General features: G+C 44.0%; 1 protein-coding gene across 1 annotated transcript in view; it reads left to right on the top strand.

The window, feature by feature from the left end:
• Positions 1–25,752, top strand: part of LOC140725865 (disintegrin and metalloproteinase domain-containing protein 12-like) — a 132,659-nt gene that overhangs the window by 96,786 nt on the left and 10,121 nt on the right. Inside the window, exons 8-9 of the mRNA XM_073041809.1 lie at positions 6,825–6,896; positions 16,027–16,193. Coding sequence (XP_072897910.1) covers positions 6,825–6,896; positions 16,027–16,193 — 239 coding nt within the window. The remainder of the gene's footprint in view (positions 1–6,824; positions 6,897–16,026; positions 16,194–25,752) is intronic.

The following is a 25,752-nucleotide window of genomic DNA, read 5'->3' as shown; positions in this document are numbered from 1 at the left end:
GGAGAGGTGGTTGGTGAGGACTAGTGTTCCACTATTTCTGTTCTGAGGGCTTGTGAGGTTGTCGGTGAGGACGGTTGTTAAACTATTTTTGTTCTGAGTGATGGTAAGCTGTACCTAAGGTCTTGTGTTACACTATTTCTCTTCTGAGGTTGGTGAAGTTGTAGGTGAGGACTACTGTGACACTATCTCCGTTCTGTGAGCTGGTGAAGTGATGATGAGGACCAGTATTACGCTATTTTTGTTCTGAGAGCTGGTGAGGTGGTAGATGAAGACTGGTATTACACCATTTTTGTTCTGAGGGTTATGGAGGTGGTAGATGAGCACCAATGTTATATCATTTCTGTTCAGAGAGCTGGTGAGGGCTCCAATAGCAATAGGGAGGCAGGGCCATACCCATATTTTCAAAAAGGATGACATCTCAGATGTCCTGGAGTATAAGTTCTCAGCACAAGAAAAGATGTGGGGCAGACAGAGGAACTGAGAAAAGGGAATGACATCATTTCAGGTGACATGGTGGGGAGGTGTACTCTGTGAGGCAGTGGGTTTGTAGAGGGTGTTAGATATTCTATCTCCTGAAATGGAGACAGAGAGATATGTTGGGGATGGACCAAGTGAATTTGAGGACAGTGTGCATATTAGCAGCGAAATTGATAAAATTGATGAGCTCTACACAAGAGTAGAAAGCAGCACCAATGCAGCAGAGTAAGAGTTGGGGAGTGGTGACGGTAGGTTTGGAGTGTGGATTGTTCACGAATAGGCAGACATAATGGGGGCCTGTGCCAGTGTGCATGTCTACACCTTTGTTTTGATGATAGAGTGAGGAGCTGACATAGAAATTGTTGAGGGGTGAGGACCAGTTCTGCCAGACAGAGGAGAGTGTTAATAGAGGGGAAATAGCTGTGTGTGTGTTACAGAAAGAAACAGAACCTCAAGACCCTTCTGCTGGGCGACAGAAATGTACGGGGACTATATGTCCTTAGTAAAAATGAGGCAGTCAGGGCCAGAGAACTTGAAGTTGTTGAAGTGGTGGAGAGCATGTGAGGTGTTGCAGATGTAGAGGGGGAAGGGATTGGTACAAGATGGAGTCAGTATGTGAGAAGACATACCGAGTAGGTTAATTGGTAATTATAAATTGTCCGATAATTAGGTTAGGGTCAATTGGGGTTATTGGGAGTTGCTGGGCAGCATGACCTGAAGGACTGATATAAACATATAACCATATAACAATTACAGCATGGAAACAGGCCATCTCGGCCCTTCTAGTCCGTGCCAACGCTTACACTCACCTAGTCCCACTGGCCCGCACTCAACCCATAACCCTCCATTCATTTCCTATCCATATATCTATCCAATTTTACTTTAAATGACAATATCGAACCTGCCTCTACCACTTCTACTGGAAGCTCATTCCACACAGCTACCACTCTCTGAGTAAAGAAATTCCCCCTCGTGTTACCCTTAAACTTTTGCCCCCAAACTCTCAAATCATGTCCTCTTGTTTGAATCTCCCCCCCTCTCAATGGAAAAAGCCTATCCACGTCAACTCGATCTATCCCCTTCATTATTTTAAATACCTCTATCAAGTTCCCCCCTCAACCTTCTATGCTCCAAAGAATAAAGACCTAACTTGTTCAGACTTTCCCTGTAACTTCAGTGCTGAAACCCAGGTAACATTCTAGTAAATCTTCTCTTTACTCTCTCTATTTTGTTGATATCTTTCCGATAATTCGGTGACCAGAACTGTACACAAACCTCCAAATTTGGCCTTACCAATGCCTTGTACAATTTTAACATTACATCCTAAATCCTATACTCAATGCTCTGATTTATAAAGACCAACATACCTAAAGCTTTCTTCACCACCCTATCCACATGAGATTCCACCTTCAGGGAACTATGCACCATTATTCCTAGATCACTCTGTTCTACTGCATTCCTCAATACCCTACCATTTACCATGTATGTCCTATTTGGATTATTCCTACCAAAATGTAGCACCTCACACTTATCAGCATTGAACTCCATCTGCCATCGTTCAGCCCACTCTTCTAACTGGCCTATATCTCTCTGCAAGCTTTGAAAATCTACTTCATTATGCACAATGCCTCCTACCTTAGTATCATCTGCATACTTACTAATCCAATTTACCACCCCATCATCCAGATCATTAATATGTATGACAAACAACATTGGACCCAATACAGATCCCTGAGGCACACCACTAGTCACCAGCTTCCAACCTGACAAACAGTTATCCACCACTACTCTCTGGCATCTCCCATCCAGCCACTGTTGAATCCATTTTACTACTTCAATATTAATAGCTAATGATTGAACCATCCTAACTAACCTTCCGTGCAGAACCTTGTCAAAGGCCTTACTGAAGTCCATATAGACAACATCCACTGCTTTATCCTCATCAACTTTCTTCGTAACCTCTTCAAAAAATTCAGTAAGATTTGTCAAACATGACCTTCCACTCACAAATCCATGCTGACTATTCCTAATCAAGCCCTGTCTATCCTGATAATTATATATACCATCTCTAAGAATACTTTCCATTAATTTACCCATCACTGGCATCAAACTGACAGGCCTATAATTGCTAGGTTTACTCTTAGAACCTTTTTAAACAATGGAACCACATCAGAAATATGCCAATCCTCCAGCACCATCCCCATTTCTAATGACATTTGAAATATTTCTGTCAGAGCCCCTGCTATTTCTACACCAACTTCCCTCAAGGTCCTAGGGAATGTCCTGTCAGGACCCAGAGATTTATCCACTTTTATATTCCTTAAAAGTGCCAGTACTTCCTCCTCTTTATTTGTCATAGTTACCATAACTTCCCTACTTGTTTCCCTTACCTTACACAATTCAGTATCCTTCTCCTTAGTGAATACCGAAGAAAAGAAATTGTTCAAAATCTCCCCCCATCTCTTTCGGCTCCACACATAGCTGTCCACTCTGATTCTCTAAGGGACCAATTTTATCCCTCACTATCCTTTTGCTATTAATATAACTGTAGAAACCCTTTGGATTTATTTTCATCTTACTTGCCAAAGCAACCTCGTATCTTCTTTTAGCTTTTCTAATTTCTTTCTTAAGATTCTTCTTACATTCTTTATATTCCTCGAGCACCTCATTTACTCCATGCTGCCTATATTTATTGTAGATATCTCTCTTTTTCCAAACCGAGTTTCCAATATCCCTTGAAAACCATGGCGCTCTCATACTTTTAACCTTTCCTTTCAATCTAACAGGAACATAAAGATTCTGTACCCTCAAAATGTCACCTTTAAATGACCTCCATTTCTCTATTACATCCTTCCGATAAAACAAATTGTCCCAATCCACTCCTTCTAAATGCTTTCGCATCTCCTCAAAGTTAGCCTTTCTCCAATCAAAAATCTCAACCCTAGGTCCAGTCCTATCCTTCTCCATAATTATATTGAAACTAATGGTATTGTGATCACTGGACCCAAAGTGCTCCCCAACACATAAGTCCATCACCTGACCTATCTCATTCCCTAACAGGAGATCCAACACTGCCCCTTCTCTAGTTGGTACTTCTATGTATTGCTGCAAAAAACTATCCTGCACACATTTTACAAACTCCAAACCATCCAGCCCTTTTACAGAATGGTCTTCCCAGTCTATGTGTGGGAAATTAAAATCTCCCACAATCACAACGTTGTGCTTACTACAAATATCTGCTATCTCCTTACAAATTTGCTCCTCCAATTCTCACTCCCCATTAGGTGGTCTATAATACACTCCTGTAAGTGTTACTACACCTTTCCCATTCCTCAATTCCACTTGTTACGAAAACCCCGTAACCAGGTAACTTACCAGCAAAGATAGATGGATCAGCTGAGTCGGATGCTACTATTTTCAACCGTTTTATTCAACAAGGGCACAAACGTATGGTTAATACAAAACATTCAGATCATCAAAACTCAATCTAAAACACCGGTGTAATAATAATCATTCAAAACACAAGCTCGATCGTCGTCTAGGGGTAATGTAGATTTTATATCGTTCACTGGATATCTAAAAGTCTTTTAGATCACGGCAGTTTCACTTAGTTGCCGGCGGAAGTGTCGCGTTGGTGCACTTTTAGTTAGAAAGACAGAGAACATGAAGCATTTACCCGACAGGTTTTCCAACCTGTAGGAGGTAGTCGGAAGTCTCGTTGGGGAAATGGACTCTCATCTGTGGCTTCCCCTGTAGCTAGGCCGTCTTCCGTGGTGAAGTCGCCAATCCCAGGCAAGGGAAGGACGCACACAAACCCCACCACCGGCTGTAGCTATTAAAACACTGTCGCAGGATTTCTAGCGTTTCTCCTTCGTGTGTTTCCTTGGTGCATCTGAGGGTCCTCCCCTCAGACCCGCCTTTATACTTCTTCACGGGATCGCAGGTGTCAATCAAGTTGCAGGTAATGCGATCTCTCTCTCAACCAGCCCACTTTGCCCGAGGGCTTTTCAGGTGGTCTCCATGAGACAATAGTCAAAGTCACTTTTATTCTGCTTCTTGGGAGAACGTGGTCTTTCGCACGTCTCTCTCTCTTGGGTCAGTTGACCCCCCTTAACTAGAGTTCTTGCGATTTTCACAAAGGAGGGGGCCAACGGCATAACACACCCAAATAGTCTCCCTAGATAAGCCCTCTAATCTATCCTGCCAGAGTACTGCTGTAATATTTTCTCTGACAAGCAATGCAACACCTCCTCCTCTTGTCCTTCCGTTTCTATCACACCTGAAGCAACGAAATCCAGGAATATTTAGTTGCCAATCACACCCCTCCTGCAACCATATTTCACTAATAGCTACAACATCATATTTCCAGGTATCAATCCATGTTCTAAGCTCATCCACCTTTCTTACAATGCTCCTAGCATTAAAATAGATGCATTTAAGAAACTCTCCACCTCTTCCTCTCTGTTTATCTCTAACGATGCGATCAACTTTATTATCTTTTTCTTCCTTCTCCCCTACATCTTCGGTCTGAGCGCTCCCCTTCTCTATCACCTACCTATCCTCCCTCATACACTGTCTGCTAGCTTTCTCTATTTGTGAACTAACCTTTTTGTACAGGTCACACCTGCCCCAAAAGAGGTCCCAATGATCCAGAAACTTGAATCCCTGCCCCCTGCTCCAATCCCTCAGCCACGCATTTATCCTCCACCTCATTCCATTCCTGTGGCACAGGCAGTAATTCCGAGATTACTACCTTTGTGGTTCTTCTTCTTAACTTCCTTCCAAATTCCCTATATTCTCCTTTCAGGACCTCTTCCCTTTTCCTACCTATGTAATTGGTATCTATATGTACCACGACCTCTGGCTCCTCACCCTCCCACTTCAAGATATTTTGGATGTGATCAGAAACATCCCGGACCCTGGCACCAGGGAGGCAAACTACCATCCAGGTCTCCTGATCGCGTCCACAGAATCGCCTATCTGACCCCCTAACTATCGAGTCCCCTATTACTACTGCCTTCCTCTTCCTTTCCCTACCCTTCTGAGCTACAGGGCCGGACTCTGTGCCGGAGGCACGGCCACTGTTAGGCTGTTTTCCCCCCCCCCCCCCCAACAGTACTCAAACAGGAGTACTTATTGTCAAGGGGTACAGCCACTGGGGTACTCTCTAGTACCTGACTCTTCCCCTTCCCTCTCCTAACCGTGACCCACCTTTCTGGTTTCCATGGTCCCAGTGTGACCACCTGCCTGTAACTCCTCTCTATCAACTCCTCACTCTCCCTGACCAGACGAAGGTCATCGAGCTGCAGCTCCAGTTCCCTAACACAGTCCCTTAGGAGCTGCAGCTTGGCGTACCTAGCACAGATGTGGACTTCCGGGAGGCTAGGAGACTCCAGGACCTCCCACATCCAACACCGAGAACAACAAGCTGCCCTCACACTCATACTTCCCCTTTCCTCAAATAACAGGAAAAACTGAAACCTAAACCTACCTTGCCTCGCCCGCTTCCTCCTAAACCCGTTGAGCCCAAGCCCTTACGCCTTCACTCTGCTCCAGGCTCACTCCACTGCCCGCAAACAACGCTGCCCGCTGTATAAGGCTGTGTCCTTTTTAAATCTTCCCCGCTTCACTGCCCACTGTCACACGCCTGCGCAGTCCCGCCTCTCTTAACTCCGATGAGAATAAGAAAAATTCAAGATGGCTCCTGCCGCACTCCCGTTCTGATCCTCCAACTTCCTTCTCCAAAAATCCAAAGATCAGAAGGGTCTGTTCCACACTGTTGCTAAATAACTAAACATAATAAATAAGTAAGATGGGTTCAGCAGGGCAGGGGCAATAAGGCTACCAGGGTAGTTTTATTTGGCTTGGTAATGCTGGCCAGTTGTTTATCAGACTGAAGGCCTTTGACTATTTGTTGGCCCCTGACTAGTGGTGCTCCCTGGACCCAGTGCTGGACCCATTGCTATTTGTGACCTATATAAATGACTTGAATGAGAATATCCCTGCAGGCCCCTCCCCTCTATGTACCTATTCAAGGACTTTTGCATTATACTGCTGTATCTGGCTGAATCACTATTTCTGGCGTTCTATGTATTCATCTCCCTTCGTGAAAAAAGTTTCCCCTTGGATATCTTTCTTTTACTGTACGTTGCAGGTTCTCTATTTGAGACCATTGTCTAACACACCGTTCATGCATCACCTGTCTGCTTGCTGACCTTCCACTGCCTCTGGCTTACGTTTAAATCTGTCAGTGGTTTTGCTTTCATCTTTTATCGTATCAGTGAACAGACTTCTTATGGATTGGCAATAAATGACAATTTAAATTACAATATGACTTTCTCTTTCAGTATCAGAGTGCTTTCAGCAGCAAACGAAAGGTTCTCAATCGATTGGCTAATGCTGCTAATTATGTTGATTTGGTGAGTACAGCAACGGAGTGATTAAACAATAGTACAAGGAGTACAATAATTTTCAAAGTCAAGGTAAATTTAGTATCGAAGTACATACATATCACCATTTTCTTGCATTTACAGGAAAATAAAGATATACAATTGATTTTTATGAAAATCTGTACACAGAAAAAGACTAACAACCAATGTGCAAAAGAAGACAAATTGTAGAAATAAAAAATAAATAATACTGAGGACATGAGTTGTAGAGTCCATGAAAGTGACTCTGTAGGTTATAGATAAAAACACAAAATGCTGGCAGAACTCAGCAGGCCAGACAGCATCTATGAGAGGAGGTAGTGACGATGTTTCAGGCCAAAACCCTTCATCAGAAGTGAAGTAACATGGGATGGTTGAGGGGGGATAAGAAGTGGGGGGAGGGATGAAGTAGAGAGCTGAGAAGTGATAGGCTGAAGGGAAATGGGCTAGGGGAAGGTGGAGAATTATGGGAAATAAACTAGAAAGAAAGGTAGGGCTGGGGAGAGATTATAGTGAGGGGGGGGGGGGGGGGAAGAGAGAGAAAGAGAACCAGACTAAAATTATAGATAAGGATGGGGTAAGGGGGGGGGCAGGGGTATCAACGGAGGTCTGTGAGTTGGATGTTCATGCTGGCAGGTAGGAGGCTACCTAGGCGGGAGATAAGGTATTGCTCCATCAACCTGCGTGTGGCCTCATCTTGACGGTAGAGGAGGCCATGGACAGACATATCGGAGTGGGAGTGGTCTGTGAAATTGAAGTGTGTGGCCACAGGGAGATCCCGCCACTGCTGGAGGACTGAGCGCCAGTGTTCAGCAAAACGGTCTCCCAGTCTGCGGCGGGTCTCCACAATGTATAAATGGCCACATCAGGAGCACCGGATACTGGGAGTAGTCTGTGGAATTGAAGTGTGTGGCCACAGGGAGATCCCGCCACTGCTGGAGGACTGAGCGCCAGTGTTCAGAAAAACGGTCTCCCAGTCTGCGGCGGGTCTCCACAATGTATAACTGGCCACATCAGGAGCACAGGCTAGGCCTCAATCAGAAGGACTTGGGCCCCCGAGCGTCATTGGAGAAAGGAGGTCTTCTCTCCCTCAACTTCTTATCCCCCCTCAACCATCCCATGTTACTTTCATCCCTCCCCCCACTTCTTATCCCCCCTCGACCATCCCATATTACTTCACTCCTGATGAAGGGTTTCGGCCTGAAACGTCGTCACTACCTCTTCTCATAGATGCTCCGGCCTGCTGAGTTCTGCCAGCATTTTGTGTTTTTATTTATTTCCAGCATCTGCAGATTCACTCGTGTTGCCCCTGTAGGTTATAGAATCAGTTTAGATTTGGGGTGAGTGAAGTTATCCACAATGGTTTACAAGCCTGATGGTTGAAGGGTAATAACTGTTTCTTAACCTGGTGGTTTGGTCCTAAGGCTCCTCCTGTAACTCCTGAGTGAAGGTGGCAGCAAGAAGAGAGCATGGCCTGAATGGTGGGTGCCCTTGATGATGGATGCTGCTTTCTTGTGGCATGCTTCATGTAAATGTGCTCAGTGATGGCGAGAACTTTGCCCGTGATGGACTGGGCTATATCCACCACTTTGTCCTCTTTTGCACATTGGATGTTTTGTGAACTTTTTTATTTGTGGATTCTATTGTATTTATTGTCCTGTCCTGAAAGAAAACAAATTTCAAGGTTATATATGGTATTCTTATATTGATAATAAATTTACCTTAAACTTTGTGTAGATTTTTCCATTTTTCCATTCTTGGGCATTCTCATAGAAACATTTCGAATGTTGAAAGGGTTGGACAGAGTAGATGTGGAAAGGCTGTGTCCCTTGGTGGGTGAGTCCAGGACAAGAGGTCACAGTCTTAGAATTAGAGGGTACCCATTTAAAACAGAGATGAAGAGAATTTTTTTTAGCCGGAGAGTCATGGATTTATGGAATTCGTTGCCACATACAGCTGTGGAGGCCCAATCATTGAGGGTGTTTAAGGAGGAGAGTGACAGGTATCTAATTAATCAGGGTATCAAGGGATATGGGAAAAAAAGCCGGAAATTGGAACTAGACAGGAGAATAGTTTAGCTCATGGTGGAGTGGTGGAGCGGACTCGACGGGCCTAATGGTCTGCTTCTGCTCCTTTGTCTTGTGATCTTGTAATTTTGTTGTTTCCATGCCAGGCTGTGATACAACCAATCAATATACTCTCCACCATACATAGAACAGTACAGCACAGAAACAGGCTATTGGGCCCACAGTCTTTTGTTGAACCAGCTAAAAAGCAAATCAATAACACATGAAGACTAATCCGCCCTACTTGCACTATGTCTATATCCCTCCATCTTACCTAAATCCGTGTGTCTATCCAAATATCACTTAGAAGCCTCTACCACCTTATGAGGCAGGGCATTCTAGGCATCCACCACTCTCTGAGTAAAAAAACACACCCCTCACATCCCCTTTGAATCTACTCCCTCTCACCTTCGATGCATGCCCTCTGGTATTAGACATTTCAACCCTGGGAAACAGATACTCCCTGTCTACTCTATCCATGCCTCTCATAACCGTATAAAACTCTATCAGATCTCCTCAAAGCCTCCACCATTCCAGAGAAAACAACCCAAGTTTATCTAGCCTCTCACGATAGCACGTGCCCTCTAAAATAGGCACCATCCTGGTGAACCTCTTCTACACCCTTCCTATAGTGGGGCAATCAGAACTGTATGCAGTACTCCAGATTTGGCCTAAACAGAGTTTTATAAAGTTGCAACATAAGCTCTTGGCTTTTGAACTCTATGCCTCAACTAATAAAAGCAAGCATTCCATAAGCCTTCTTAACCACCTTTGAAGTGACTTTCAAAGAGCTATATATTATGTTACATACCCGTGACACGTGACAGTGGTACCCTTGTCACGTGACGGGTTGAAGTTATACTGGACTTGAGGTAATGGTCTTGTGATGGTGGAGTGACGTCATTTTCCCGCCAGTAGAGGTCATGTGACAGGTTTTTTTTACAGGTTATAAAAGGAAGACCCACCCTGTGGGGTGGGGCAGTTCGTGGCTGGGTTTGCCAAGCTGACTTCATGTCACTGCGTGATTTAATGTTATGACGCAGTTTAGTTGAAATGAAGTTTTATATAATGCCTAAAGTTTAAAAGGTCATTGCCAGCAGTCTCTTACAATACTGCTAGTGGAGAGTGAATATCGGAGTTCGGAAGTTAAAGATCGAGGAGAATCGATTTTCGACGGTGGATGGGTTTCGACCTTATTTGATCCTCATTCGGAAGGATTCCATTGACTATTCTTGCTGTTAATCCCTGGGTTTGACCAGAAAGGATTTGAGAATAGTGTGGAAGGAAGGTCAGTGCCTTTAAGCCGTTATATTTCATAAAATTCTTTGTGGGAAAGTTCGACGCCGGGGATCGAAGGACAACGACGTGGAAGAGAATTTAAATCGCCTTAAAAAGTCTCTCCTTTTAAATGGACTGTGAGCTTTTGAACTTTCGGCATACCGCTTTAAAGAACTGTTTTTTTCAATATCGCTTTAAGAACTGTTTGAACTGCAACGCTATTAAGAACTGTGAATCTGCCGCACAGCAGTTGTTTTCCAGTTACGCTAGTGTTTGTTTACTTTTGGGGGGTTTGTTTTCAGTGTTTAATAAACGTGTTATTTGTTATAATAACCCTTGCCTAACTCATATATATTTATTGTTGCCTGAATACGTAACAATTAACTTGCACCCCAAGATCTCTCTGCTTAGCAACATTTAAGGACTGTCTCCTTGCATTTGCCATACCAAGGTACAACATTTCACATTTACCTGGGTTAAATTCATCTGTCATTTCTCTTCCCAGATCTGCAACACATCTATAGAAGTTTGTCAGTTTTAGGTGACATGCCAGATCCACACAAATTTCTGAGAAAGCAGAGGTACTGTTGTGCCTTCTTTGTGGTGGCAGTTAAATGTTGATCCCAGAATTGATCCTGACATGATAACACCGATGTATTTAAAGTTACTGACTCTCCTCCTCTGACCTCTAATGAAATTTGGCTTATGGATCTTCGGATTTACTCCTGTAGTCAATTATCAGTTCGTTGCATTTGCTGACATTGAGTGAGAGATTGCATTTGGATCCAGTGCAGTTATTGGCCTTCGAAGGTGGACTATTCATTGGATGGGCAAAGTGCAAGGATCCAAAGGTTTATTGATTTGTAAACAAGATTAATGAGAGAATTATACAGGACATGAGAGTGGATATAGTTACAGTGGTTGGAGATCTATAGATAATGGAGGCAGAGTTTGTAAGACAAGTTACAATGCTTAAAGAAAATTTATTGTCTCGTGATTTATCACAAGGTGACAGTGCAATGGAATGAGATGGACTTACAGGATGGACTTCCAGATAAGGGAGAGAAATATATATTGCATGTGTATGCAGTACAGGGAAACAAGTTTATTAGATGTTAAACAAATTATATTTTATTACATCACAAAGAGGGAGTTCTCTATTTTTTCAGGTGTTGTAAGGAAAGCTCTTTTGTGTTATGGAATATGGGTTGTAGGAGCAATTGGAAGGGGCCACACAGTATTAGTATTTAAAACATGGGCAATTTATTAAAATTGGAACCAGTCAAAGCTGATCTATCCGAGTACAAATTTCATACAGCTTTTCAAGTTCAAGTTTATTGTCATCTTGACTGTAACCAACCAAACAAAACAAAGTTTCTCTGGACCACACTGCACCCACAAAACATATGACACACAGTAAAATGTTAAACCAAAATATTACCATAAATAGGTTAATAAAATATAATTCAAAATGAATGCAACACAGGTAAACAGTTAACTGTACAGTAAACAGCTTGCTGTCCTGGTGATGAGACTTTGGTAGGGGCAAGGTATCATTAGTCTCGCAAACTGAGGGGAAAAGATGATAGGGAGTTTGGCAGTCCTGGTCCTGATACTCCTGTATTTTCTTCCTGATGGTAGTGGGTCAAGAGATTGTGGGATGAGTGGTAGGTGTCCTCAACAATAATTTGGGCCCTTCATCTGCAACATCCCGGTAAATGTTACAAATGGATGGAATTGAGAGCCCAGTGATCCTCTCAGCAGTTTCAACCATACTCTGTAGGGTCTTGCAGTGTGATGCCTTGTAGCTTCTGTACCACACAATGATGCAGCCAGACAGGACACTGTCAATGGTTGTTAGAATCAGGCAGGGAGCCTTGCACACCTCAGATTCCTCAGGAAGTGTAGGTGCTGCTGTGCTTTCTTGATCAGTGAGGAGGTGTTGTGGGTCCAGGTTAGATTGTCTGTTATGTGCACCAAGGAACTTCGTGCTTTTCACTCTCTCTAGGACAGAGCCTTGGCCTGTGCCTTCCTGAAATCCACAATGATCTCTTCTGTCCACGTTGAGACTCGGGTTGTTCTTGCATTATTTGACAAGCCTCTCTATCTGACTCATCATCGTCAGTGAGGCCAGTTACTGTAGTATCATCAGCAAATTTGATGATGCAGTTTCAGTTGAATCTGGCAGTACTGTCATGAGTCAGCAGCAAGCTGAGTACATCGCCCTGGGGCATACTGGTGTTCAGTGTGATGGAGCTGGAGGTGTTGCTGCCAACTCAAACTGACTGGAATTGTTCAATTAGAAGTTCAAGATCCAGTTACAGAGAGGAGTGCAGAATCCCATTGAGGACAGTTTACCCACCAGTCTCTGAGGGATGATCATGCTAAATGCCAAGCTGAATTCAGTTAGCAGTATCCAGACATATGAGGCATCCTTTTCTAGGTAGGACAGGACAGAGTGGAGGGCCAGGGCTATGGCATCATCAGTGCATCTGTTTGAGCGGTAGGTGAATTAGAAAGGGTCCAATGTAGCTGGAAAGTGACATTTTACATATATGATCACATTACCAGCCACTCAAAACATTTCATGATTATTGAAGTCAGTTCCACTGGATGATAGTTGTTCAGGTCAGTTACCATTGCGCTCTTGGGCACCAGCATGAAGCCTTGAAGCCCTTGAATAGTGGACTATTTCAAAGAGGTGTTAAAAGATATTTATTAATACTATTTTGTTAGCTGATCTGCACAGTACCTCAGTACCTGACCGGCTACTGTTTGTTGTCTGGCCCTGCAGCTTTGCCTGGGTTTACTTTGGCTAGGATCTTCCTCACCCTGGCTGTGAGATGGTGCCTGTTCTTCAGGGCTCAGGGGAAGGGGGGTGCTTTCCTCAATGTCACATCATTCAATGCATCAAATTACGTATAAAAGACATTCATGGAAACATAGAAAATCTACAGCATAATACAGGCCCTTCGGCCCACAAAGTTGTGCCAAACACGTCCCTACCTTAGAAATTACTAGGCTTACCTATAGCCCTCTATTTTTCTAAGCTCCATGTACCTATCTAAAAGCCTCTTAAAAGACATAACATAAGAACATAAGAACATAAGAGATAGGAGCAGGAGTAGGCCAATCGGCCCCTCAAGCCTGCTCCGCCATTCAACAAGATCATGGCTGATCCAATCTTAACTCTAGTTTTCACCGAATCCCACAAGGCAACGGTGCCAACCAACAGGGCACCATGCCGCCCATTTTATTTTATTATTCATCCCGCCCAAACCCATGTGATCACCCGGGGGGAAAAAAACTGAGTTGCCAATTGAGGAGAAAAAATCTGGAAAATTCCTCTCCGACCCATCCAGGCTATCGAAAACTGGTCCAGGAGATCACATGGCTGATCTAAACCTAGCCTCATGTCCACTTACCTGCTCGCTCACCGTATCCCCTAATGCCATTTTTATCCAGGAAAATGTCTATCTCCGTTTTGAATTTATTGAGTGTAGTAGCTTCCACAGCTCTCTGGGGCAGTAAATTCCACAGCCCCACTACCCTCTGAGTGAAGAAATTTCTCCGCATCTCAGTCCTGGAATGGCATCCCCTTATTTTAAGATTATGCCCCCTAGTCCTAGTTTCACCCATCATTGGGAACATTCTCCCCGCATCCACCCGATCAAGCCCCTTCACAATCTTATATGTTTCAATAAGATCGCCTCTCATTCTTCGGAACTCCAATGAGTAGAGTCCCAATCTACTCAACCTCTCATCATACATCAACCCACCCATCCCCGGAATTAACCTAGTGAACCTTCTCTGCACTGCCTCGAGAGCCAATATGTCCTTTCTTAAATATGGACACCAGAACTGCACGCAGTACTCCAGGTGTGGTCTCACCAATACCCGGTACAACTGCAGTAAGACCTCCCTGTTCTTATACTCCATCCCCTATCATATCTGCCTCCACCATCGTTGCCAGCAGCCCATTCCACACACTCACCATTCTCTAAGTAAAAAACTTACCCCTGACATCTCCTCTGTACCTACTCCCCAGCACCTTAAACCTGTGTCCTCTTGTGACAACCATTTCAGCCCTGGGAAAAAGCCTCTGACTATCCACACAATTAATGCCTCTCATCATCTTGTACATTCAGCCTATCAGGAAGTGAGTTGTCACTGTGCGAGGTGGACTTGTAATCCATTACGGTCTGACTACTCTGCCACATGTGCCACCTGTCCCTGTTGTCACAGAGGTGTCTGTGAATTTTCTGTGCGTACTCACACTCTGCCTTCGTGATGGCACAGGAGAGTGTGGCTCTTGCTGAAGTTAGGGATGACCCCAATCTGAAAGCAGTGTCTCAATTCCTAAGCTGTGCATAAGCCCATGCAGTCAGTTTAGAACATAGAATGGTACCGGCACATGAGCCCACGGTTGTTCTCACCTTTTAACAAACTCCAAGGTCAATCTAATCCTTCCCTCATACAAAGCCCTCCATTTTACTTCAGCCATGTGCTGAAGTAAAATGTCCCTAATGCATTTGCTCTTTCCACCACCCATGACAGTGCATTCCGTACATCCATTACTCTGTGTGAAAATACCTACCTCTGACATCTCCCCTATACTTTCTTCTAATCACCCTAAATGGCTCGTATTAGCCATTTCAACTCTGGGAAAAAGTCTCTGGCTGTTCACTCAATCTGTACCTCTTATCATTTTATATACCTCGATCATCACCTCTCATCCTCCTTCAATCCACAATCCACAATCCACATCCCAGTTCTTAGACCTCAGTATTCTTTCCCCCACAACAGATATTTCTGTTGATAATTATCGCAGGAATCGGTGCTAGTGTCCATTGTTGTTTGTCATCTTTGTCAACGATCTGGATGATAATGTGGTTAACTGGATCAGCAAATTCGTGGATGACACCAAGATTAGAGGTGTAGTGGACAGTGAGGAAGACTAACATGGCTTGCACCAACTGGAAAAATGGACTGAAAAATGGCAGATGGAATTTAATGCAGACGTGTACGAGATATTGCCCTTTAATAGGACCAGCCAGGGTAGGTCTTACATAGTGAACAGTATGGCACTGGTAGAACAAAGGGATCTGAGCATACCGATCCATAATCCATTGTAAGTGGCATCACAGGTCGATGTGTTCATAAGGAAAGCTTTTGGCATATTGGCCTTCATAGATCAAAATATAAGAGATTGTATGTTACGGTGAAGTTTTATAAGACATAATTTGGAGTATTATGTACAGTTTTGGTCACCTACCTGCAGGAAACATGTAAACAAGGTTGAAAGATGCAGAGAAAATGTACAAGGATGTTGCCGGGTCTGCAGGACCTGAGTTATTATGAAAGATCGAATAAGTTAGGACTGTATTCTTTAGAACATGGAAGTTTGAGAGGGGATTTGATACAGATGTACAAAATTATGAGGGGTATAGGTCGGGTAAATGCAAGCAGGCTGAGGTTGGGTGGGACTACAACTAGATCATGGATTAAGGGGAACATGAGGGGAAATTTCTTCTATCAGAGGGCTGTGAGAGTATAGAATGAGCTGCCAGCACAAGTGGTGCAAGCTCAAATTCAATGTTTAAGAGATGTTTGGATAGGTACATAGATGATAGGGATATGAAGGTCTATGGCCCCTTGGCAGGTTGATGGGACTAGGTGGTTTAAATGGTTTGGAATGGACTAGATGGGCTGAAAGGCTTGTTTCTGTTCTGTACTTTACTATGACTCTAATTCCTGATATTTCCATCTCATTTCAGTTTTACAGACCATTGTATCTTCGAATTGCACTAATTGGTGTTGAGGTGTGGACAACAGACCAGATTGTGGTGGACGACAATGCATTGGCCACCATGAAACGATTCCTGACGTGGAGGAAAACAAGCCTTCTACCAAGATTGCATAATGACAATGCCCAGCTTATCACGTAAGCTACTGTTACTGAGATAACTCAGTGGTGTAGGATGTGAATTAGATCCCTTTACCTCCACAGATCCTACTAAGCCTGCTGCATTCCTCCAGCAGTTCAACACTAAGAGGTGACATTTTACATGATTATGCGGTTATCGTTAAATCTGCTTGTTTGTCTATTTAGAATTACTTCTGCAAACCTTTTTACTTCTGTCATGAGGCTTACGTTTTCATTTTATATTATTTTTTGAGCGATTTTTCTGCTTGAAATGAGAAATGAGAAAGAAAATGGGTAACTATGATGTTGTTGGGATAATGGAGACATGGCTGCAGGGAGATCAGACCTGGGAAATGAATGTACAAGGGTATACGTGCTATCGTAGGGACAGAAATGTGGGCAGAGAGGGTGGGGTGGCCCTGTTGGTGAGGAATGAGATTCAGTCCTTTGCAAGGGGGGACATAGGATCAGGAGAAGTAGAGTCTGTGTGGATAGAACTGAGGAACAGTAAGGGCAAAAGGACCCTAATAGGTGTTGTCTACAGGCCACCAAACAGTAGCATGGATATTGGGTGCAAGTTGAATAGGGAGTTAACATTGGCATGTGGCAAAGGTAATGTTGCAGTAGTTATGGGGGATTTCAACATGCAGGTGAACTGGGAGAATCAGGTTGGTGCTGGACCCCAGGATAGGGAGTTTGTAGAGTGCCTACGGGATGCATTCTTGGAACAGCTTGTACGAGAGCCGACCAGGGACAAGGCTATTCTGGATTTAGTCTTGTGTAATGAACAGAATTTGATAAGCGATCTTGAAGTAAAGGAGCCATTAGGAGGTAGTGACCATAACATGATAAGTTTTTATCTGCAATTTGAGAAGGATAAGGGCAGCTCGGAGGTGTCAGTGTTGCAGTTGAACAGGGGAAACTATGGAGCCATGAGGGAGGAGCTGGCCAAAGTTGACTGGACGGATATCCTAGCAGAAAAGACAGTGGAACAGCAATGGCAGGTATTCTTGGGAATAATGCACAAGGTGCAAAATCAGTTCATCCCCTGGAGAAGGAAGGATTCAAAGGGGGGAAAGGGGCCACAGTGGTTGACAAAGGAAGTCAGAGATTGCCTAGCATTAAAAAAAAGGAAGTATGACAGAGCTAAGGTGAGTGGGAGGACAAATGATTGGGAATTTTTTAAGGAACAACAGAACTTAACTAAAAAGGCAATACGGGGAGAAAAAATGAGGTACGAATGCAAGCTAGCCAGGAATATAAAGGATAACAAAAGCTTTTTTAGGTATGTGAAGAGAAAGAAGATAGTTAAGAACAATGTTGGGCCCTTGAAGAATGAATTGAGTGAAATTGTTATGGGAAACAGAGAAATGGCAGAAGAATTTAATAAGTACTTTAGATCTGTCTTCACTAAGGAAGACACAAGCAATCTCCCAGATGTATGGATGGGCCAAGGACATAAGGTAACAGAGGAAATGAAACAGATTGACATTAGGAAGGAAACAGTGATGAGTAGACTGATGGGACTGAAGGCTGACAAATCCCCAGGTCCAGATGGTCTGCATCCTAGGGTACTAAAGGAGGTGGCCCTGGAAATTGCGGATGCATTGGTAATCATTTTCCAATGTTCCTTAGATTCAGGATCAGTTCCTGAGGATTGGAGAATGGCTAATGTTATCCCACTTTTTAAGAAAGGAGGGAGGGAGAAAACAGAACTATCGACCTGTCAGCCTGACATCGGTGGTGGGGAAGATGCTAGAGTCCCTTATAAAAGATGAAATAGTGGCATATCTAGATAGCAGTGATAGGATTGGGCCGAGCCAGCATGGATTTACCAAGGGTAAATCATGCTTGACTAATCTGTTGGAGTTTTTCGAGGATGTAACCAGGAAATTAGATGGGGGAGATCCAGTGGATGTAGTGTACCTCGATTTTCAGAAGGCATTTGATAAGGTCCCACATAGGAGATTGGTGGGTGAAATCAAAGCTCATGGCATTGACATGGATAGAAAACTGGTTGGCAGATAGAAAGCAAAGGGTAGCGGTGAATGGGTGTTTCTCAGAATGGCAGGTGGTGACTAGTGGGGTGCCACAGGGCTCGGTATTGGGACCACGGCTGTTTACGATTTACGTCAACGATTTAGATGAAGGCATTGAGAATAACATCAGCAAATTTGCTGATGATACTAAGCTGGGTGGCAGTGTGACATGTGATGAGGATGTTAGGAGAATTCAGGGTGACTTGGATAGGCTGGGTGAGTGGGCAGATACTTGGCAGATGACGTTTAATGTGAATAAGTGTGAGGTTATCCACTTTGGGAGTAAGAACAGGAAGGCAGATTATTATCTGAACGGTGTAGAGTTAGGTAAGGGAGAAATACAAAGAGATCTAGGAGTCCTTGTTCATCAGTCACTGAAGGTGAATGAGCAAGTGCAGCAGGCAGTGAAGAAGGCTAATGGAATGTTGGCCTTTATTACAAAGGGAATTGAGTACAAGAGCAAGGAAATCCTCTTGCATTTGTACAGGGCCCTGGTGAGACCACACCTGGAGTATTGTGTACAGTTTTGGTCTCCAGGGTTAAGGAAGGACATCCTGGCTGTAGAGGAAGTGCAGCATAGATTCACGAGGTTAATTCCTGGGATGTCTGGACTGTCTTATGCAGAGAGGTTAGAGAGACTGGGCTTGTACACGCTGGAATTAAGGAGATTGAGAGGGGATCTGATTGAAACATATAAGATTATTAAGGGATTGGACAAGATAGAGGCAGGAAATATGTTCCAGATGCTGGGAGAGTCCAGTACCAGAGGGCATGTTTTGAGAATAAGGAGTAGATCATTTAGGACAGAGTTAAGGAAAAACTTCTTCTCCCAGAGAGTTGTGGGGGTCTGGAATGCACTGCCTCGGAAGGTAGTGGAGGCCAATTCTTGGAATGCTTTCAAGAAGGAGCTAGATAGGTATCTTATGGATAGGGGAATCAAGGGATATGGGGACAAGGCAGGAACCGGGTATTGATAGTAGATGATCAGCCATGATCTCAAAATGATGGTGCAGGCTCGAAGGGCTGAATGGTCTACTTCTGCACCTATTGTCTATTGTCTATTGTCTAAAAAAGGTAAGACCACCTTAATGGGGCTATGTTACAGATCAAGCAACAAATTTGTAAAAGATAGTAGTCTGTGCAAGAAAGATAATGTTGTTACAGTAGGTGATTTAAAATTTCCACATCTTGGCTGGGAATCCAATACTGTAAAAGAACTAGACAGAGTTTGTCAAATGTGTTGTGGAAAGTTTCCTTTGTCAGCATGTAGACCTGATGACAAAGCATGTTATTCTGGATCTGCTGTTAGGGAGTGAGACAGGGCAGGTGATAGAAGTTTGTTCAGGGGAATATTTTGCATCTAGTGACAACAATGCCATAAGTTTCAAAGTAAATATATCAAGAGAAAGATCTGGTCCACGGGTTGAGATTCTAATAGAGCTTTGACCAGTGACCAATCCGGACTTCAGAAATTTCGAGAGGAAAGGACTTCAATCAGGTCCACTACCTGAGGATAAAATCAGCATCAGGTCGCAGCAGCATAATAAAGCTTTGACCAGAGGCCAATCGGTGTCTCGGATTGATTAATAAGAGCAAATTAAAGGAAGCCAGGAGCAATAACAGCGGCTGTCATCTGTGTGGACATTGTCATAGTAGTGATATTAAGGCTTTTCGAGGCTTCTCTGCTTTATATCTGTTCAGGACAGTAGAGATGCCAGGCAGGATGGTTGAATGCTCCTTTTGCAGGATGTGGAGAGACAGGGAGATCTCCAGCATCCCTGGCAACTACAACTGTGAGAAGTGCATTCAGCTGCAGCTTCTAACAAACCTGTTAAGGAGTTGGAGCTGGAAATGGATGAACTCTGAATCTTTCAGGATGCTGAAGGGGTGATAGTTAGAACATATAGAGAGGTAGTTAAATTCAAGGTGCTGATCACAGGAAACTGGAAGACAGTCAGGAAGGGGAAAGGGGTTAAGGAGCCAGTGCAGAGTACCCTGTGTCCATCCCCCTCAAAAACGGGTATATCATTTTGGATATTGTCAGAAGGGGATGACCAAACAGAGGAAAGTCACAGTGGTCGGATCTCTGCCACTGAGTCTGCCTCTGGGACTTAGGAGGGAAGGGGAGAAGAGGTGTGCTGTGCTGATAGGAGATTCATTAGTCAGGGGAATAGAAAGGAGGTTCTGTGGACAAGAATGAGATTTCTGGATTGTACTTTGCTTCCCGGGTGCCAGGGTCTGGGATATCTCAGATAGAGTCTTCAGCATTCTTAAGTGAGAGGGTGAACACCCAGAAGTTGTGGTCCATATAGGTACCAATAGCATGGGTAGGACAAGTGACGAGTTTCTGCATGTTCAGGGAGGTGAGTGCAAAATTAAAGGGCAGGACCTCCAGGGTTCTGATCTCACGATTTCTACCCATGCCACATACATAGAAACATAGAAAACATACAGCACAATACAGGCCCTTTAGCCCACAAAGCTGTGCCGAATATGTCCCTACCTTAGAACTACCTAGGCTTTACCCATAGCCCTCTAGTTTTCTAAGCTCCATGTAGCATTCCAGGAGTCCCTTAAAAAACCCTATGGTTTCCGCCTCCACCGCCGCCGGCAGCCCATTCCACACACTCACCACTCTCTGGATAAAAAAACTTACCCCTGACATCTCCTCTGTACCTACTTCCAAGCACCTTAAGACTATGCCCACTCATGCTAGCCATTTCAGCCCTGGGGAAAAGCCTCTGACTATCCACACAATCAATGCCTCTCATTATCTTGTACACCTCTGTCAGGTCACCTCTCATCCATGGGAAGGAGGGTATAAGATTTTTCGATTATTGGGCTCTCTTCCAGGGAAGGGACAGCTTGCACCTGAACCGGAGGGGGAAGGTTTGTTAATGCTGCACAGTGGGGTTTAAACTAGAGTTGTAGGGGAATGGGAATCTGAATGCTAGAATATTTAGTGGAGAGGTTGTGGAGGCAGATGTTGGTAAGACCTCAGGTAAAATTGGAAGTCAAAAGGTTGAGCATGGTGCAACTACAGTCCTGAGCTGCGTATATTTCAATGCAAGAAGTATCGTAGGAAAGGCATATATTACTGCTGAAGGTGAGGGATCTAGTTTATAGAGGCAATGTGTAATGAGGAAAGACTGTTGATAAGACAAAATTGCAGTCAGCAGCATGAGTTGTAACGTAAAAGGTAGACAATGTCGAAAAGGGTGAAAAAAGGACTGAAGGTGTTGTATTTGAATGCATTCATATACGGAATAGGGCAGATGAACTTGCCCCACAGTGCCAGATTGGCAGGTATGATGTTGTAGGCATCACTGAATCACTGAAAAACTATAGTTGGGAGCTTAATGTCTAAGGATACACATTATATTGAAATAATAGGTAGGAAGGCAAAGGGGGCAACCTTGATCTGTGGGTAAAAAATGAAATCAAGTCATTAGAAAGAGGTTACAAAAGGGTCAGAAGGTGTTGATTTATTGTGAATAGAGCTAAGGAACTGCAAGGGTAAAACGGCCTTTTTTGAAATCATTGATATACAGCAAAAAACAGAAGTAGTCCCAACAACTACCCCGATCTTTTTATTCCCACTCACTGTCTCCTACCAATCAGCCAATGCTCTAACCATGTTAGTAACTTTCCTGTAATACTATGGGCTCCTAACTTGGTAAGTAGCCTCAGGTGTGGCATGTTGTCAAAAGCCTTCTAAAAGTCCAAATATACAACATCTACTATATCCCCTTTATCTATCCTACATGGAATCTCTTCAAATGATTCCAACAGGTTTGTCAGGCAAGATTTCCCTTAAGGAATCCATACTGACTTTCTCCTGTCTTGTCCTGTGTCACCAAGTACATCCATAACCTCATCCTTAACAATTGACTCCAACATCTTCCCAACCACTGAGGTCAGGCTAACTGGTCTATAATATCCTTTCTGCTGCCTTTCTCCTTTCTTTAAGGGTGGAGTGACATTCACAATTTTCCGGACCTCTTGCACCATACCAGAGACCAATGATTTTTGAAAGATCATTACTAATATCATCATAAACACTACTGCTACCTCTTTCAGAACCCTAGAATGACTTATGTACTCTTAGGTCTTTCAGTTTTTTGAGCACCTTCACCCTTGTAATATTAACTACACTCACTTCTCTTCCCTCACACTCTTTCAACATCTGGCACACTGCTAGTGTCTTCCATGTGAAGACTAATGCAAAATACTCACTTAGCTCATCTGCAATCTCCTTGTCTCCATTATTATTTCTCTGGCTTCTGTCACGGTCCGGTCCATGGATTCCATATTCTGGCTATACTTGTTCCATTGGGCGCCTTAAATGAGGCACCTGATTCTCGTTTCAGGCTGGCAACATAAATAGCTCTGTGGTCCAGTGATTCCTTGCTGGACCGTCTTCATCAGTAACCCCGTCAGTAACCCCATCAGAACCCACACCCAAAAACTCGACGCTGTGTTTGGTGTCCAAGAAGAGTCCCGGCTCTGTGTTCTGTGTCCTGTGTCCAAGAAGAATCCTGACTCTGTGTCCTGTATCCAAGGAAGAGTCCCGGCTCTGTGTTCTGTGTCCTGTGTCCAAGAAGAATCCTGACTCTGTGTCCTGTATCCAAGGAAGAGTCCCGACTCTGTGTCCTGTGTTCAAGAAGAGTCCCAGCTCTGTGTTTTGTATCCTGTGGCCAAGAAGAGCCCCGGCTCTGTGTTTTGTATCCTGTGGCCAAGAAGAGTCCCGGCTCTGAGTCTTGTGCCCAAGGAAGAGTCCCAGCACTGTGTCCTGTGTTCAAGGAAGAGTCCCAGCTCTGTGTCCTGTGTTCAAGGAAGAGTCCCGGCTCTGTGTCCTGTATCCAAGGAAGAGTCCCGGCTCTGTGTCCTGTATCCAAGGAAGAGTCCCGGCTCTGTGTTCTGTGTCCTGTATCCAAGGAAGAGTCCCGGCTCTGTGTTCTGTGTCCTGTATCCAAGGAAGAGTCCCGGCTCTGTGTTCTGTGTCCTGTGTCCAGGAAGAGTCCCGACTCTGTGTCCTGTATCCAAGGAAGAGTCCCGACTCTGTGTCCTGTATCCAAGGAAGAGTCCCGACTCTGTGTCCTGTATCCAAGGAAGAGTCCCGACTCTGTGTCCTGTATCCAAGGAAGAGTCCCGACTCTGTGTCCTGTATCCAAGGAAGAGTCCCGACTCTGTGTCCTGTATCCAAGGAAGAGTCCCGACTCTGTGTCCTGTATCCAAGGAAGAGTCCCGACTCTGTGTCCTGTATCCAAGGAAGAGTCCCGACTCTGTGTCCTGTATCCAAGGAAGAGTCCCGACTCTGTGTCCTGTATCCAAGGAAGAGTCCCGACTCTGTGTCCTGTATCCAAGGAAGAGTCCCGACTCTGTGTCCTGTATCCAAGGAAGAGTCCCGACTCTGCCTGTGTTCAAGAAGAGTCCCAGCTCTGTGTTCTGTATCCTCTGTCCAAGAAGAGCCCCAGCTCTGAGTCTTGTGCCCAAGAAGTGCCCGAGTCAATTCCAGGCCGAGCCCAAGTCAAGTCCCTGCCAGGACCCGAGTTCCGGGACATGACCTGCGTCCCCTGTCAAGTTCTAGTCCCAAGTCCAGGTTTTCCAGTTTGTCACTCTATATCTACGTTCATGTTATCATTTTGTTCTCGCTCCTTGGCTTCCCTAGCATTCTTTTTTTTAAAAATTTTATTTAATTGCGTTTTTAAGTAATTACAAGTGTGGAAAAAAAATGTATATATCCCTTCCCCCCTCCCCCCATTCTTAATAAACATAGTCCAGTTCTTAGTAATTCAGTGTCTGTGCCTTGCATTTGGGTCAGCTACCAGCGCCACCTTGTGACAGCTTCATTTTCTAACATTTCTCTACCCACTCTCATTTCTCTTTTTATTATTAACATTCTTGAAAATGCTTTTACAATCCACTTTAATATTATTTGCTAGCTTTTCCCTCCTAATGGCTCTTTTAGTTGCTCTCTGTAAGACTTTAAAAGCTTTCTGATCCTCAGTCTTTCCACCAATTTTTGCTTTGGTGTGTGCCCTCTTTTGCTTTTACATTAGATTTGACTCCCCTTGTCAGCCACAGTTGTACTACAAGTAGTCCCCGAGTTACGAACGTCCGACTTACGGACAACTTGTATTTACGAACCGAGGAAGGAGAACACTGCCCGCCATTTTAAGTTGGATAACAACGCCGTCTGCCATTTTAAGTTGTTGCCATTCACACTGTGTTAAGTGTCTGTCTTTGTATTTGGCTTAACTTTTTCTTAGCAAGATTCACCCTGACTCCGCCCCCTCCCCCCCCCGCTGGTCGGCTGGTGGCGCAGTGAGATCAGCACTGGGCTCGAGAATGGATGTTCCCGAATTGGATCCAGTGAGAGACCACTCCCGTGCCGGGTTGATGTCGATCCAGTGACTCCCGTACCATCCATTCTGGGTTGATTTCGAGCTGGCAACTCAACATAAAAAAAACACTGCCACTTCCAGTTTAAATTCCCACGTTGAATATTGTGGAGGATCAAATACAGTACCCAAACCCAGCACAGCCCCCACTTGTCCCATTTAACCTCACTCAATGCGGTGGACTTTCGAAACCGGGGAATTCAGAGCAGTGGTCCTTAGGACCCAGTGGACCTCAGGAGCCGGCGCAGGTCGGGACCTGCCGCCCACAGTGTTTCTGTTCCATTGATGGAAAGCGATCGCGATTGAAAATAAAGTGGAAATGATAAAGCGTTTGGAAAGGGGTGAAATGCCATCGGTCATTGGAAAAACATTAGGCTACAGTCGGTCAACGATCGGAACAATTTTAAAGGATAACGGATAAAGTGAGAATAATGGAGCATGTGAAAGGCCCTGCCCCGATGAAAGCTACAATTATTACTAAGCAACACAGTGGTTTAATTATTGGAATACATACATTTCTTGTGTTTTATATGCATAGAAAAGTAAAATATATACTATATACTAAGACGAACGTTTGACTAACTAGGCTCAATGACAAACTGCTCTAAAAAGCCATCTCTTAGGCATTCACCAAACTCACTCTTTTGAGATCCATTACCAAGCTGATATTCCCAATCGGCTTGCATGTTAAAATCTCCCATGACTATTGTTACATACCCCGTAATGGGTTAAAAGAACCAGCAGGAATGGAACACACCTGGATTCTGGTTTTGCTACAAACAAAACACTATTTATTAGTATCTACGTAATACAGTAATATAAAACCAGATAAATCAAACAGGTTAGCAGAGCTTATGAATATATAAGTGTGTAAATATAAAACCCCAAACTTCTTCAAGCTTTGGTGGTAAATGACAGCCTTACAATGGTATAGGTATGAAGTCAGTTCAGTTCAATGCATGGGGTTGCTGTTGTTGGTAAGAGAGAGAGATTTGTAATCCAAAGGCGTATGTTGTGAGAAGGCAATTACATCGATATTCCACAGATTCCACAACAGCAATAACAATAGCAGTAGATTTTCTCTCTGAAGTTGTTCCACTCCACACACGAAGTATCACCGACAGTTATCTACAA

This window comes from Hemitrygon akajei, chromosome 4 (assembly GCF_048418815.1).
Source record: "Hemitrygon akajei chromosome 4, sHemAka1.3, whole genome shotgun sequence".
Lineage (NCBI taxonomy): Eukaryota > Metazoa > Chordata > Chondrichthyes > Myliobatiformes > Dasyatidae > Hemitrygon > Hemitrygon akajei.
Note: the sequence above shows the minus strand (reverse complement) of the source record. Positions and strands in the feature narration are given on the sequence as shown.